Source organism: Aulostomus chinensis, chromosome 23 (genome assembly GCF_037954235.1).
Source record: "Aulostomus chinensis isolate RoL2024-O1b breed Wild chromosome 23, RoL_Achi_v1.0, whole genome shotgun sequence".
NCBI classification, from domain to species: domain Eukaryota; kingdom Metazoa; phylum Chordata; class Actinopteri; order Syngnathiformes; family Aulostomidae; genus Aulostomus; species Aulostomus chinensis.
Window position 1 is genome coordinate 8,879,886 of NC_141342.1, and position 12,093 is coordinate 8,891,978.

The 12,093-nt window shown below is 41.2% G+C and overlaps 1 protein-coding gene across 1 annotated transcript; it reads right to left on the reverse strand.

Annotated features, from left to right (window-relative positions):
• Window positions 1–308: 308 nt before the first annotated feature.
• foxl3 (forkhead box L3) lies at window positions 309–6,969 on the reverse strand. The gene is made up of 3 exons (XM_086195856.1): window positions 6,692–6,969; window positions 5,102–5,270; window positions 309–4,894 (listed from the first exon to the last, which is right to left on the reverse strand). The coding sequence occupies exons 1-3, from the start codon at window positions 6,949–6,951 to the stop codon at window positions 4,424–4,426; spliced, it is 900 nt and encodes a 299-aa protein (XP_086051982.1). The 5' UTR covers window positions 6,952–6,969; the 3' UTR covers window positions 309–4,423.
• Window positions 6,970–12,093: the final 5,124 nt, after the last annotated feature.

The following is a 12,093-nucleotide window of genomic DNA, read 5'->3' on the forward strand; positions in this document are numbered from 1 at the left end:
CAAGCAGCAAAGTAATCCGTTATCTCTTGCAGAAGCCTGCAGAGTGGTTGGATCGCTCAATAACATTATTGGAAGTTTTTTCATGAGAAAAATATGGAGGATCCACGTTTTGCACTGATGCCCCCCCCCCCCCCCTGCAGTGCAAACAGTTAGCGAGCACACCCTGGTGGTTGGATAATAAAACCGGAACCATCAAGAAGATTTAGACCATGTGTAAGTCTGGCCAGAGCTGCGGTGCATTGTAGTTGCATTGCATGTGGTGTTGACACAGTGCAATGTTCCTGCTTTGCAACACAGAACTTGGTCTCAACACAACTCAACCATTATTGTACAAGTGAGGGTTTGTGCAGACATCCAGCAGGTTGTCTGATACTGACACTGGAGCAAAATACGTACGAATGTCATTTAATATGCATCTTCTGTCGTGTAACAACTTTTAACTCAGACCTTTCCATGTTCTGGACCCCTATTTGAAGAAAATGTGCTCATTTTGAAACATTTCGGTTGTTCGCAACAAGCATTTAAACACAAATATGATCTAATTTCAAAGATCTGAACCTTCAAATATAAATCCCTAAATCGTTAAAAAATATTGTATATTTGTATTGTCTTTTTTTTAAGTTTATTTCCCCTGTAACTATCCTGATTAATTTTTTTATGCAACTTTTCTCTGGATTTCTTTTAAAAGGCTAAAAGTAGGAGCACATAATCGAAACATTTCTCATTTTTATCTAAAACCTTTAATAGTAAAGTTTCAGTTCTCTTGTAATATTTACAATCGTACATTTTTGGAATCAATGCACATGGCAGGTGTTTGCTTCAAAAAGTAAATCTGTTCAATGGAACAATTTGTGGTTTATATCTCCTTCTGCTTGGAACAGATACATCCTTTTTTTTAGAGCCTGTAATGAGAATATTTGTTGTAGAACCATTCTGATTGTAGCACCACCAAGTGGCAAATAGAGCCGAACTAACTGGCTCCTGCTTGTACACGTTCACTCAATATAGCATTGATTGAGAATTCTGTTTTTTTTTGTTTTTTTTTTGTTTTTATTGTTTTCAGTTCAAAACAAATCATTTTTGCAGTAAATTGATGGACTATACAGGATGAGAATTTGTAAGTAGACATTTTTGGGCAGTTTTGCAAGCCCCAAAAATTGTTAGCAGTCACTATTAGCTTCAAGCTAAATGTGCATGGCTGGCTCTTTCTGCATTCTGGAGTTACAAAGAACTGATGAAGGAGGAAAAACTGCTCGTGACATCTATTTGTAAAAGGTAAAACACTTTTTGGGTGAAGGGTGCTGATTCCGTGTGTGTATGTTCTTGTGCTTTTTATTTCTTTATTTACAGTTTTGGCTGCATCTAAAGAATCAGAGGGTCGATGTATGAAGCTGTCAGGTATGAAAGACTGACCACCTTGGCATGTTTACTAAATGACAACTGATTTTAAACAGATATTTGGCAGATTCCTGACTTTTATCTGAATGTCAAGCTCTTTTCTTTATTAAACTCTGCGTTTTCCTTCTGTAAGAGCCTCCAGTCAACCATCTCAACCACGACGTCGGATTCTCACTGCAGGACCTCAGCTGCGAGTCAAACCAAAACATAAACACATCTCCCCCGCCATTGATTGACATGCTGTGTTGATTTTCTCATTACTGACTCACGCTCTTGAAGCCCGTTAAAAGTAATGGCATATTCTAGCCTGAAAGCGGCTGCACCTGCAGCAGCTGTGCACAACACCACTACCACCACCACCAACTGGTAAAGGGCAGGCATGTGTGTATGTCACAGACCTGGGGCTATTTCCTGATCCTCATTAGTTGCTGTAGTTTCTCCTAATGATGTCTTTTCAGTGTAGCATCATTTTTCCTTGAGCACACCACCACCACCTCAAAACCATCTAAAATTACATTCATGCTCTAAAGGGAACTAAACAATCCACACATATTTATCTGCATGGCCACAACTTCTTTCAAATCTAATCGCTACTAAAGCGCTTGAGACCAAATGACCTATTATTGTTTATGATTTACTTTTTTTCTTTATTATTAATGTTTCAGATCAGTGGTTTCCCAATTTCTTCAACCTGCAGTTCCCTTCCTCTGGCCCTGAGACTCCTATAATGAAGTTACCTCTCAAACTAAATACAGAAGCATGATTGTGTAAGCAATTATAAACCACTGGCTCATAAAGCAGAAGCAGGAACAAAGCAAAACAGATGAATGTGGTTGTTAATAGAGGCCCTTCACTGTAGGACACTGTGCCAGTAGCTACACCTTCCCACTAACAACAATATGTGCATTGACTTTTCAGCCCTAACTGGTGCGTTGCTTTCTCTTTAGCCGCCTCAAAAGACCCCTGTAGCCTTGGAGCACTTTATGCTAAGTTAATTTACCCAAATATATCCACAGCATCACGGCAACAGCAGCCTGCTATTCAACATCAACAACTTTGTTAATGGAAACTTGCTGATCCATAAACGTTCGCGCGGTTGCAGACGTTTGCTGGGGGGCAGCTCACATATGAATGTTAAAAACGCACAGATCGATGAGGGGCATTTGCAAAGGAGGCATAAGGTGTGTTTAATTATAATTGCGTCAGGGTTTCGTAGGTGTGTATGCGTGTAAGGGGGGGAGGCAGTGCTGTTTCTGCTCAGACAAGCCCCCCCCCCTCCCTTCCACCGTATTTAAATAGGGTCACATCTTGGTCTCACCTTGCAAGTGTTATGCTATATTAAATGCCACTCATGTTAAGTGTGTTGAAAGGCGTCGCTGATATAGTCACATAATATAAAGGTTAAATTGAAAAATGTCCCTTCAACAGCACAGAAGCACACCATGATTGATCTCCCTTGTAGAGGAAATAAATGTTATAGCCACACCTGTGTTGTTTTCACTACGTAAGTGTGTGTGAATACGGCGTGTTATAATAAGGAATGACTGGATTAGAATTTAAGTGTCAGTCAATCAGGATTCCAAAAGGTCAATGAAATGAAAATTAGCTAAATGTGTGAGGAAGGAATAACCAGGTGCAGTTATAAGAGGGTTGTTGTTTGTTTGTTTTTTTTAAAAATTCTGTTACCATTTGAAGGGGGAAAGTTGCGTGCTCAACACTCACTCTGAACAGGTTCAGAGATGAAGAAAACAAAACGAAGTCTACTCAAAGCCCATGAATACAACTCAGGTCATTATTTTAGATTCCAAGTATCCACAGATTCGGCTGTTTTTAGGCTGTGTTTTTGTCTTCCAATCTCCTGTCCTTTCAGTTTGATTGACATACAGAGGGGTTTGTTCCTTAATTATCAATAACCTGATATATAGAACATTTGAAAAAAAATCATAAAATGATGAAAACAATTTTTTTCTTGTTATCATTTTTTTAATCTGGTGACAGTATATTTTCCTTCACTGAGTAATAAATAAACTTGCTGAAGTTATTCGGCCGTTATGACAACGAAATCAAACAAGAAATTTGAAACTCTATTAAAAATTCCCATTTGAGCATATTTAATAAGATTAATCAGCGGTTGACTTTTTGTCATGTTTTGCGTTATTGTTGATAGGAAATATCTGATTTGTGTTTTATTCTGGTTACATTTTGTTTCTCTTGTTGTTGATAGTTGCTTCTGTATTACCGTCACTGTGAAGCACTTTGTGATGTCTGCTCTTGAAATGTGCTAAACAACTGAATAAAAGGTTTATATATTTTTACCAAAACTTTCCGAAGAAAGTATTATTCATGAAATGCGTATCTTCATATTTGTAGATGTTATACCGCTATTCACCAGTGGTCTTTTTTCTGTATGTGATGGTAGTTGTGCACTACGTATCTGTAAAGAATAAGTATGTAGTACGGATTTGGAGGAGGCCTTGTGCCGAATATTAGGACCCTAAAACTGGAGCACCTGAATGGAATCTGGCCACTTTAATATTTTTACCTGTGTGCAAACGTCTATGAAAGATCAGAATAAAAGTCATCCCACCTTCGATTGCTATGTTATTCAGAGGATTCGATCACAACAACAAGAAAAACTGAGAGTTTTTGCTCGGATGAAGTTGACTTTACATATTCAAGAAGTTTAATTTGATGGTTTTTGATGTTGTTCATGGATTCTGAATGATTTATTATTTTATGATGAAACCCACATCTACTTTTGATTGGAGGAGTGGTTTTACCAAGTCTGTGTCACATCAGATTAGTGCCTCTGTCGATGTACATATAGAGAGAATCTATATTCTGCTGACACTAGACACTGCACAAACGGTACGGTGAACATTATTCACATTGTTCTGATGGGTGAATTTTACATGTCAATGTCTTAAACTGAGTGACAACATTGTACCTGTCCGTTTATATTCTTGCGTCAGTCACATTCTTTGGATCACCTCACAGTTCTTCCCACTGTTGGACAGATCTCCACTCACAGAGTCCAGAAGTGCAGGTTCAGGTGTTGGGGCTCCAGGACATGGATGGGCGGCCCCATGGGCCCTCTGTGCATGGGGCCGTGGGAGGATCTGAACCCAGGTAGGGGTGGGTCTGGAGTAGAGAGAATGTAGTCAATGCTGAACTTGATCTCAGACTCAGGTTTCCCCTGGATGGGGTTTGGGTTGAGATGGTGTGGCTGGGGGCCCGGCCTCGGCCTCTCAGGGTTCAACGGAAGGAGGGTGGAGTCAGGTCCAGAATGGCGAACTGCTGGTGTGTGCGGAGTACTGTGGCTCTCCATGGGATGGAAAGGGGATTCCCCTGAATCACGGAAGCCAATTTTCATGTTCCTCCTGCGCCTGCGACGCCGAAAATTGCCATTTTCAAACAGGTCAAGCATGGACTCACAGCCAGTGGCGAAAGTCCAGAAGTTTCCTTTGCCCTTCTCGTTGCCCTCTGTCCTTGGAACCTGTGGGACAGTACTCACTTACTCCTGATATTCGAACTTATTCCACGACCGGATCATGAATATTACTCTCGCTGTCTCTCTTTCTCTCATTTTTATACAATGATGAAAAAAAAAAGCAGTTTAATTATGTATGTGTATGTGTGCATGTTTTGTGTGTGTGTGTGTGTGTGTGTGTGTGTGTGTGCGCGCGCGCGCGTGCGATTATACCTTGATGAAGCAGCTGTTGAGGGAGAGGTTGTGTCGGATGGAGTTCTGCCAGGCTCTCTGGTTAGAGCGGTAGTACGGGAATCTCTTCATGATGAATTCGTAGATGCCAGACAGAGTGACCCGCTGCTCGGGGCTCTGCTGGATGGCCATGGCTATCAGAGCGATGTAGCTGACACACACAATACCCCCCCACCCACACACACACACACACACACACGTACACAAACACAGAAAAATGTATATAATGTGGTGAAACACTGTGACAAACAAAATGCTATGTTGTGTATGAGTATGTGAACATTGTAATAATTGCAAATTCGTCAATAATTTGTTATTTTTGACCTTATTGACACTCAATATGTAGTATTACAATATGAACCGAAGCACTGAGTTTATTGGGATTGACATTCCGATTAATAGAAAATAACATGATTTTTTCCCCCCACCAAATAAGGAAATGTCTGGGTTGAGTATGTTGAATTATTAAAATTATATTTATAATCATAATTATATGTATTCATAATTTACAAGGAAAAGTACCATACATTGTCCTATTAAGTGATAGCACTTCTCTCTCAGTAAACGAGAGAACTGAATTTCTTCAACCCCATATGAAATGATACCGTGAATGTTGACTAAACCACATTCATTTTCAGATCAAAGACCACAGAATTTCTGGAGCACGACTCTAAAACGCCAGTCCAACATCCTATTTGTTAAGAATTCTCTTTAAAAAAAAAAAAAAAGCAAATTAAACATCAAGTACCAGGCGACGTTGAACATGTCATTTCAGAACTCCGAACGCCACAAGAAAAAAAAAAAAGTCTGCATCTCTTCATTTACTCTAAAGGCGCAAAGTCACCATGAACTACTCAAAAGACAGGTTTTCCTTTAGCTTTGCTTAATTGTCAATCCATGAAATAAAGCTGTGATAACAAAAAGTGCTAAACCAGTCTTGCCAAGTACGTGCGTCTTCTCTCTTTTTCATTTTAAATTCTGATGACATTTCCAATTTAAAAAGGATCACTCTATAAATATCCTCTCGGGAGATTAAGAGGGGCGTGCGTTTTTTAAGACTGGAGAGTTGAATTCTTAACGGTTCAATTTTGCATAAAACGTTCGAACAGGCTGTTTGTTTTGTTAAATGATCCTGTTTGAATTACTTCAAGAGAATATCGTGTATTTTGAAAAAAAGAGAAGACTGAACATCATGAAGTCCACGGTCAGCGCACCTCTGATTTCAACGATGCCACAAATCTTATGCCAAGTCTGTTATTTAAGCAGTTCTGCTGTATTCATGATTATTTGTGTTCTATATTTGTTTAGGATCGTTCTGTTGTGAAATACATTTGTGTGTAAAATCTCAAAATAAATTTTGATTTCAAGGAGGTAAAAATCCTACAAAATAATGATTAAGATATTACTTTATCATAACATGTCAAATATCTGCCAAGAAAATATGACTAATCAAAGCCCATTAATGATGTTTATGTGACAAATTAGTGTAAAAAAAAAATGTACAGAAGACAGTTTGGCCAAAAGTACTTATTAAGTAAGAAGCAAGACAGGCGACTTTCAGCTGGTCCATACCTGTAAGCGGGTCTGCACATCTTCTTGTCCTCGTCTGAGCTACAGGAAGGGTATCCGTCTCCGTCATAGTTGAAGCAGTTGAAGGGGTAGTGGGAGTTATCAAACATATCTGCACTTTGACTTGTGTGAGGCTCTTCAGACTCTCCTGGCCAAAGCCCAGCAGCAACACCCTGTCCTGCTGCTCCGCTCAGCCAGCTGGCAGCCACTCTGAGCTCTGCTGATGACGGCTGCAGCCTGCAGCCCCCCTCTCCCCTCCTCATTCCGACAGCAGGTCTCAAGACCACCTTTCTCTGGGCCTGATCTTGTGCACTCGTGGGTTTGTTTTTGTTTTGTTTTTTTCAATTCACGTGATTTCACATTTCAAGTCAAGTTTTGTTTCGTCCTTTTGTGTTCTCTTTGTTCAACTTTCCCATTTTGGTCCGTTCATTCATTTTGGTCGTGTTCAGTGATGCTCCAACCCTGCCTTGTCACCATCCACCTTTCGAGATATTTCAATCAAATAAAATTCTATGTATAATGCAGATTATACTGCAAACACAATTGGCCTCGGAGGGTTTGCAGTCTGTAAACTCTCTGAGCAGACTACGGGGATGCTTTGCCTCTAAGGTGTAGAGTAAACGTTGCAAAGTCACACATATTGGAGGCCGATGGACTCCCTAAACTGCCCCAGGCTGCAAAGCTTGACTGGGTCCAGAAGGCGGAGCAGGATACATTATTTATGTTCATATGTGTATCATATCAACCCTGAGGTGTGATGGTCTATTGGACTCTGTTGACCAAAGACCTCTGGTAGGGTTTCACATCTCTGATCCGCCAAAATCTCATTTTGGACAAATCTTGTGTTTGCTTGACTTGGACTAATTTTTATCCTTCGCATCGAATTCATTCCACAATAGCCAATCTCATAGTTAGGGGGCTTAAATGTGGACCAGCATTCACTGTCCTTGATCTGGATTTAAAGTGGTCTTAAATAATTCTACTTTTAAGTGCTATGACTGGCCCAGTCTAGGAGTTAAAAAGGCGCTCCAGTATTTAAGTTCTGTTTTTCCATCAAGTAAGTAGAGGTGCAGGAGGCAGATATTTTAAAGAATGATGTACTGGTGCAGCAGAGAAAAAAAATGGAATCTTACATTTCCATATAGCAATTTGTAACATCGCGTATTTTTTTTCCCCGATCAACTTCCCCCTAATCTCAACATTTTTGGACACATCCGCAGAGGACAAGTTATCACATGCTTGGTTGATATCAGGGTGGTACCCCTGAGAACAACATGGAGCTATTTTGGCTTTGATGAAAATAGATTGATATTGACTTAAGGGTGGTTGAGTGGTTAGAGCGTATGTCACGTATGTGGCCGACCATGGTTCGAATCCCAGCCGGAGGTCCTTTGCTGCACGTCACATCCCCCTCGCTGTCCCTTGTTGTCTGTCTGCTGGTAAATAAAGGTGTCTATGCCAGAAGAATAGGTTGATATTCAACTACATGCAGTGATGGCAGTTTCATTTCAACTCTATAGCTTGAACACCTGTTGTAACGTGTGTTGATCAGGTGTCATTACCTGTGAGACTTGCAATGGTGTGAAATCAAAACCACCAGACCTTAACCAGTACTGATACACCAAAAAATAAAATAGTCCATCCATCCATTTTCTACCACTTATCCTGTTAAGGGTCGTGGGGGGGCTGGAGCCTATCCCAGCAGCCTTCAGGCGAGAGGCGGGGTTCACCCTGGACAGGTCTCCAGTCCATTGCAGGGCCAACACATAGACACAGACAACCATTCACACTCACAGTCACACCTACGGTCAATTTAGAGTATCAATCAGCCTCGTCCCCTCTTGATGTCTTTGGACTGTGGGAGGAAGCTGGAGTACCAGAGAGAACCCACACAGGAACAGGGAGAACATGGAGACTCCACACAGAAAGATCCTGTGATGGAGCCAGGGCTTGAACCCAGAACCTTCTTACTGTGAGGTGACAGTGCTGACCACTGCACCACCGTGCTGCAAAATAAAATAGTTCAACAGTAATTTGTAACAGTCTTAAGAGACACTGTAGCAGGCCAGTCTCAATGGAGTTACTTTCATTTCCTTATGTGCAATAACAAAATTTAAAAAAAAAATTATCCAGACTGCTCTCAAAAGCACATTTTAATACCGATTTAATTTAAAATCAAAAATATCCTCAAGGAATCCAAAAACTTTGTTTTGCAAATCAGAAATGATGGGTGTTTGTTGTTTGTTTTTGTTGTTGTAGTTGTATTTAGAAATCCAAAATATTTGCTTTCAGATCTCATTATTTATTTTTTTTTATTGAGAATCCATTCCAATTATGCTTGCAGTTGGAAAAAAGGCTTTTAATTTTTGGAAATCCAAAAGTTTTATTTTGCAAATCTAATTCGATTTTGTTTTGTTTACAGTCGGAGTTGTGTTTTTACAAAATCTTGTTAGCTTTTGTCTCATGGGCAGATCTTAGGCTGAAATAATAAAACACACATCTTTCGGCCTCAGTCTGAGTTACAGCTGAGAATGGCAAATCCCACACAAAGGACCCAGTTAAACAGCAAAGAAAATCTTTTGGAGTCACAAAGAAATATTTTGAGTAAGTATTTACATTCACGTTGTATCAAAAATTGATTTGTCTTGCAATAAAACGTAGTGTTTGTGGTGTACAATTGGTCGGTAGTTCATTAAATACAAACCAACACTGTTTGCACAAGAACACAGTTCCCTTCTATCCTTCTATCCTGGTACCCTCAGATGTTACAGCACCATCCTGTAAGTGCCATTCGTGTCAACAGAGGCTGCTGTTGCCATTGCAGAAGTTAAAAGTCACATTGGGACGCTTTCTAAATGGCTCAGCCTGGTCCAGTCTCACAGTAGCAGCCTGGCTGTCTGAACCTGTCGTGGTGTGCGTCCTGTACACCACCTCCAGCAGGTTTCTGGGTGGTCCACTGACCTCGTAGGCCGCCTTTATGTTTTATTTTGCTTCTTTTTATAGCCTAATCTCTGTAACTGTATTTAAAAAAGCAAACCCCAAACCAACAAACAACCTCTTTCTATCTTTGTTTTCTTTTGCTCTCTTTTAACTCTTTGGGGTGTGTGTGTGTGTATGTGTGTGTGTGTGTGTGTGTGTGTGTGTGTGTGTGTGTGTGTGTGTGTGTGTGTGTGTGTGTGTGTGTGTGTGTGTGTGTGTGTCCACTCTGGCAGACGTTTAGTCAACAACGGGAAGTTTTGTAGATGCTATCTATAATGCCCTGTAATGGCCATAAATTGTTTCCGTGTCTATAAAACAGGGGGATGTGTATTTTGAAGGGCTCTTAACGGGGCAATTGGAAGTCTCCTGTGAGGCGACAGAGGCCAGGAAAACACCCTGAGGTCTGCCAGGCCTCTGTGTGTGGCCCTGCTGGTGCAAGAGCAGACGTTAAAACTACATCAGTCAACAGAGAGACTCCAATCCAGTCTTATTATTTCTGAAAGGTCGACGAATAAAGGCGTCTATCGACATTCACTGGGAGATTCTGCTAGTTTGACACTTGGAAATAAACCCAAATGATCAAATTATGTCTGCTGTCACTGAAAGAACCAAGCAAGCCTGCCTGATTTTATGATTCAAAGCTTTGTCAAAATTTGCCATTTCCGGGATTTTTGCTCTTGCTTCTGCTGTTTCATGAAGCAAGAGGCGCTTTGAAAACAGCGTGTGAGCATCGTATCAGGATTTGCTTTCTTACTTGTGATGTCACAAATCCCGCTTGTGGGTCCACCTCTTACATCGGATTTTCTGAGAGCACAGAGAAAATCCGGGAATTCGTCGTCGTCGTTCTACGCTGTAAAGCTAAAACTTTCAACAACAGGAGCGAGAGGGAAAAATATATGACAATTAGAGGGATTCAAGCTGATTTAAAAAAAAAAAAACAGCCTTGTGTTAAAGTTGTGAATAACAAGAAAAGGAGGTCAAAGAATCAGGTTGGTTTGAAGCAAGATCTGATAAGCACCTCATGGCTCGCTCCCATGACGAGGCTTCCTCTGCCATCCTGTCTGCGGCCGGCCGAGGTGATTACAGCCCACTTGTCCTCTGGTCACTCTCTGTCCCTCTGATTGTTGTCTCAGACTTCGCTTCCTACATTCATAGCTATGCTCATGTGTGTGTATGTGTGTGTGTGTAGTTTCATTTATGTAAACCAACCAAGTAGCTTTTCCGGGGGCTGTTCTGTGAGGAAAGGTTATCAAAACACAACAGTGCACTGGGAACTGTAAACATGCTTATGCACTGAGCTGAGACTGAGGGCCATTTTCCTTTGCATGTACTGTGCAGCCATCCCCACTGACTCCACATTACACTGGGTTAGCGCTGTAGATAAGAGCGGGCCTGTGTTCACCTGAGTGTACAAAGCAGGTGAAGCAAAACATGAACGGTTCTGACTTCTTTGTCTCCATCTTGATTCGAGTCATGCTAAAGTTGAGGAGCATTTTCACGGGGGGTATTTAAGCCTGATCACTGGAAAGCTAATGTACCGTATGAAACTACTCAAAAGTGAACCGAAATAGAATTAAAACTTCAGACCGCTCATATGAAGTTGTTTGCACCTTTAGCAAAATAAACATGACACCAAAAGCTGCTCAGTTCAATCAAAAAGGGTTCTTTCAAATTTAACACATTAGCAAATGCCAGCCATCAAATAAGTCCTTAAAGTAGGTTGGTTGTGACTGCTATTTTTGTAGTAGCAATTGTTCATGAGACTCTTTGTTCACGCCTGCTTCTCTCATTACTGTTGTTGCTCTCATTACTGCCGTTAATTACACGAATCGCAGCGAGCAGCTGTTCAGCGAAGAAAAAAGACCACAGGACTTCTTTGTACACCGCCTCACAGTTAGCAACAGGCTTGAGAACATAGTGGAACATTTAGCAGCTAAACAGGCAGAGCTTATATTAAGGGATGTACAATAATATTGGCATGTCATTGGTATCAACAGATACTGGTACTTTATTTAACATATTGGTCTTAGTCAGAGGGCGGCATGGGGGTGCAGGGGTTAGCGTCACCTCACAGCAAGAAGGTTCTGGGTTCAAGCGCCGGCTTGAGCATGGGATCTCTCTGTGTGGAGTCTCCATGTTCTCCCTGTTCCTGTGTGGGTTCTCTCTGGTACTCCAGCTTCCTCCCACAGTCCAAAGACATCAAGAGGGGACGAGGCTGATTGATACTCTAAATTGACTGTAGGTATGACTGTGAGTGTGAATGGTTGTCTGTCTCTATGTGTTGGCCCTGTGATGGACTGGTGACCTGTCCAGGGTGAAACCCGCCTCTCGCCCAAAGGCTGCTGGGATAGGCTCCAGCCCCCCCGCGACCCTTAATAGGATAAGCGGTAGAAAATGGATGGTGTTGGTCAGAAGGTGAGTATTTA

Excerpts from the sequence above, each read along its gene's own strand:
- foxl3 (XM_086195856.1), bottom strand. The coding sequence starts at position 6,951 with ATGAGGAGGGGAGAGGGGGGCTGCAGGCTGCAGCCGTCATCAGCAGAG. Across the intron at positions 5,271-6,691 it reads ATGTGCAGACCCGCTTACAG|CTACATCGCTCTGATAGCCA; the intron begins GTATGGACCAGC and ends TGTGTGTGTCAG. Across the intron at positions 4,895-5,101 it reads TCAACAGCTGCTTCATCAAG|GTTCCAAGGACAGAGGGCAA; the intron begins GTATAATCGCAC and ends ACTGTCCCACAG.